Raw genomic sequence first — 4080 nt, 5'->3', positions numbered from 1 at the left:
ACATCGATGGTGAGGAAAACATTGTATCAGACACCTTAGCCAGTATAGAAATAGGTAACATTTCAAAATATCTATTATATTTTAAACAAATATATCAGACTCAACTTGAACATTCCGAATTACAACAAATTCTTAGTTCTCCTTATAGTACATGTAAAAAAACATTTATACCCCTGGGAAGTGTAGCTTTATATAGTGATTTGTCGACAAATATACCACGGTCTTTTTATTCTCGAACCTTTTCGATATCAGAATTTTTCAACACATTAACATTCTTTCTCATCCAATAGTTTTATCAACAACTAAATTAATAACAAAATTGATATTTTTGGTCAAACATTAAGAAGTTTATAAACGAATCTGTTCGATCGGGTATAAGCTGTCAGCGTTCTAAAGTTCAAAGACAAGCAAAATCTTCCATAGGCAATTTTGCTATGTCAGATGCTAGGTTCACACTCATTCTTATTGATTTCATTGACACTTTACCCTCATCTGAAGGTTTTAATTATTGTATGACAATAATCAGAACCAGATTACCAGAAGTTATTCCAATTACAGCTATAATTGCAGAAACAGCTTTTAAAGCACTTATCCATAATTGGATTGCTTGTTTCGGTTGTCCTTTAACAATAACTACAGACTATAATTACGCACAATAATTACATACAATAACAACACAATACAATAACTACAGGTCATAATTTTGAATCTCATTTATATAGATACTTAACGCAAATTGTAGGTTCCAAATTCAACCTCTTATCACTCTCTGTCGAACAGTTTGATTGAATGTTTTATAGACATCTAAAGAGTTATATTATTGTCCATAATCATTCTAAATGGACTGAAACTATTCCCATAATTTTACTAGGGATTCGATCTGCGTTAAAACCTGACATAAATACAAAATTTGCAGAACTAGTTTATGGAACAACTCTTAAGATTACCGTCCGTTATTTCAAACACTACTAATGATTTATTATGGCCGAATGAAACATGTTTCCTAACTTATATCAGTCATGCAATATCTAAATCCTGTTCCATATTATCATTGTTGCCGGTGGTAAAAAGTGAAATAGTCCACTGATGAAAAAAAAAGTACGCAACGTTTAAAAAAGGCTGCAAATCGGACTAAAGTCCGCAAAGCGGCAACACTGCATATTATTAATTTTCCTGTCATTATCTGTAATTTCTAGATTAGTCGTAGAGTACGAGCCATGAGGAGTAACGTGACACGACATCTGGTGGACACAAGCGGAAATATGTAGTACCTTCTATCACTAACAGATGGCGCTAATAGCACGTACAGAATAATCTCGTTGGTTCGAGAAAGTTCTGGTGTCTTCCACTCACTTCTAGATGGCAGTAATTGGAAAATATAAGATGGCTAGTGGCGCAACCACAAGTCAGTTCCTATGACACTGTTGTGAAATAAAATAGTGCGTACCTCCTTAAAACGTGTTTGTGCGTGTTTAAGTTTAAGACATCTTTGTAACAGTATTTTGATTTGAATTGTTGCTTTTGTGTGTGATTTAGTAGTATGGAAAAGAAGCGAAAAATTGATAGTGAATGCAGAAAATTCAAAGATCAGTGGAACATTCAGTATTTCGTAATTGAGTCCAGTAACAAGGCGCTATGTTTGATTTGCAATGAAAGCATAGCCGTTCTCAAAGAATATAACATTAAACGTCATTATGAAACAAAACATTTTCAAAATTACTCAAAATATACAGGAAGTTTGCGGACAGAAAAATTCGAAGCTATGAAGCGCGGATTGAAATCGCAGCAATCTTCATTTACAAAACTCAAAACTGAACAAGAGGCTGCAACTCGTGCCAGCTTTCGTGTGGCTCTTGAAATTGCAAAACGTGGAAAACCATTCACCGATGGAGAAATGATCAAAGAATGCATAATTGCAGTAGCCGAAGAAATGTGCCCTGAAAAGGTAAATTTATTAAAAACTGTCAGTATGTCAGCAAACACTGTGGCTCGAAGGGTAGAAAACATCGCTGAAAATATATCCTCTCAACTGTTCGACAAAAATGGACATGTTGAGTGGTTTTCTTTGGCCTTGGATGAGTCAACGGATGTGTCAGATACTGCTCAGGTGTTGATTTATATTCGAGGAGTAGATAAAAGCTATGAAGTGCATGAAGAACTTCTTGATATGTATAGTATTCATGGCACAACTACTGGTACAGATATTTTTAAAGGAGTTGAAATGGCCATTAATCAAAAGAACCTTCGATGGAAAAACTTGAAATGTATTACAACTGATGGAGGCAAAAACATGAGTGGGAAAGATAAAGGAGTGGTCGCTCTTGTGTCAAAGGCTGTAGAAAATGACGGTGGTTCAAAACCATTAGTCTTACATTGTATCATTCATCAACAGTCTTTGTGCGGAAAATGTTTGGATATGTCTGAAGTTCTGAAACCAGTCATATCAACTGTTAATTTTATCAGATCTTTTGGGCTGAATCACCGACAATTTATTGCAGAGATTGGAGAAAATGACTTACCTTATCATACTGCCGTACGTTGGCTTAGTTGTGGGAAAGTCCTTCAGCGCTTTTTTGAACTTCGAGCAGTGATCGAAATTTTTTTGAATGAAAAGCATCGCCCTCTTACTGAATTACAAAACAACGCATGGCTGTGGAAGTTAGCATTCTATGTTGATTTGACAAAACATGTGAACGAACTGAATTTGAGATTGCAAGGAGAAAACCAGCATCTTCCTGATTTATACACTAATATCAAATCATTCCGGAAGAAATTGATACTGTTTCAATCACAACTACGAAGTAAATGTTTTTCACATTTTAAAACATGTGAAATATTCAGCCACACCACTGAGACTGAGTTTCCTATCGATTTTGCAATCGAAACTTTGAGTGCTTTGAAAATAAATTTTGATACTCGTTTCTCGGACTTTGATGCCATTGCGAATCAAATTAAGATTTTTCAGAATCCTTTTGATACTGACATTGAAACCCTAGCCCCGGAACTTCAAATGGAAATGATTGATCTACAGTGCAGTGATATAATTAAGAACAAATATCAAAACTCATCTTTGTTGGAATTTTATAAGAGTCTTCCACTGACACAATTTGATAATTTGCATAAATTTGCTCGTGGGCTGTTTTCTGTTTTTGGTACTACTTATTTGTGTGAGAAGACCTTCTCCAAAATGAAGTACACAAAAAATGTTTACAGATCTAAATTAACTGATGAGCATCTTAAATCTCTTTTAATAATTGGTACAAGTAAAATTAGTCCACAACTACAAACTATTGTCAGTGGAAAATCTCAATTACATAAATCTCATTAGTATTTCATATGTCATTATGCTTGTTATAAGTTATGTTTTTATTTAAAATGTATAAAATGTTAGTTGGATTCATTTCAATAATTTGTTAGTTATTATATACTGAAGTTAAATTTTCTGCATATTATACATGTCTTTACTCATTACAATTCTGTGTTTCTTTACCCAACTTATCACGAAAACAATAACAACAAGCCTACAACAATGTTATGAGTAGTTAGCCCATGACCATATCAATGTAGATGTCATATTAATAATTATTCAACATAAAATTAGAGCACTTCAGTAAACTGAAATTAATTTGCTATAAAAAATATGTTCTCTAAAAGGAGTTTTCAAGTATGCTAGCTCTCCGCGGGCCGGACAAAATCTGTCCGCTGGCCGGATGTGGCCCTCGGGCCGTAGTTTGGAGACCCCTGCGTTAGATGGACCATGAATTGCTTAAATTAATTCTTTTATCCACTGAAGAAAGAATCAGAAATGTTTTTGTTGCTGATATGTGCAGAATAAAATTGTGTATAATAATCAATCATTAAATAAAAAAATAACTTTGATTACATTCAAGCATATTACAATCTTACATAAACTTGGTATTAGGTTAATATTTGCTTTCTCTCTTTACATTCAACTGTTTAAAAAATTTTCTGGTAACTGTTTCAATGTCCTGACATTCACAAGCTAAGAAAATGACAGCCAGGATAATGACAATTTGACATTATATAGCATTTAACTTTACTTTAATTTAACAATTTGGT

General features: G+C 33.7%; 1 protein-coding gene across 1 annotated transcript; it reads left to right on the top strand.

Moving 5' to 3' along the window:
• The first annotated feature begins 1540 nt into the window (after positions 1-1540).
• Positions 1541-3328, top strand: LOC122269123 (general transcription factor II-I repeat domain-containing protein 2). Its single transcript, XM_043040776.1, has one exon. The coding sequence runs from the start codon at positions 1541-1543 to the stop codon at positions 3326-3328; it is 1788 nt and encodes a 595-aa protein (XP_042896710.1).
• The last annotated feature ends 752 nt before the right edge of the window (positions 3329-4080 follow it).

Source organism: Parasteatoda tepidariorum, chromosome 1 (assembly GCF_043381705.1).
Source record: "Parasteatoda tepidariorum isolate YZ-2023 chromosome 1, CAS_Ptep_4.0, whole genome shotgun sequence".
In the NCBI taxonomy this organism is placed as follows: domain Eukaryota; kingdom Metazoa; phylum Arthropoda; class Arachnida; order Araneae; family Theridiidae; genus Parasteatoda; species Parasteatoda tepidariorum.
This window is presented reverse-complemented; position numbering and strand designations above follow the sequence as displayed.

What these genes read in the sequence shown, in the direction of transcription:
- LOC122269123 (XM_043040776.1), top strand. Translation starts at nt 1,541, where the DNA reads ATGGAAAAGAAGCGAAAAATTGATAGTGAATGCAGAAAATTCAAAGAT.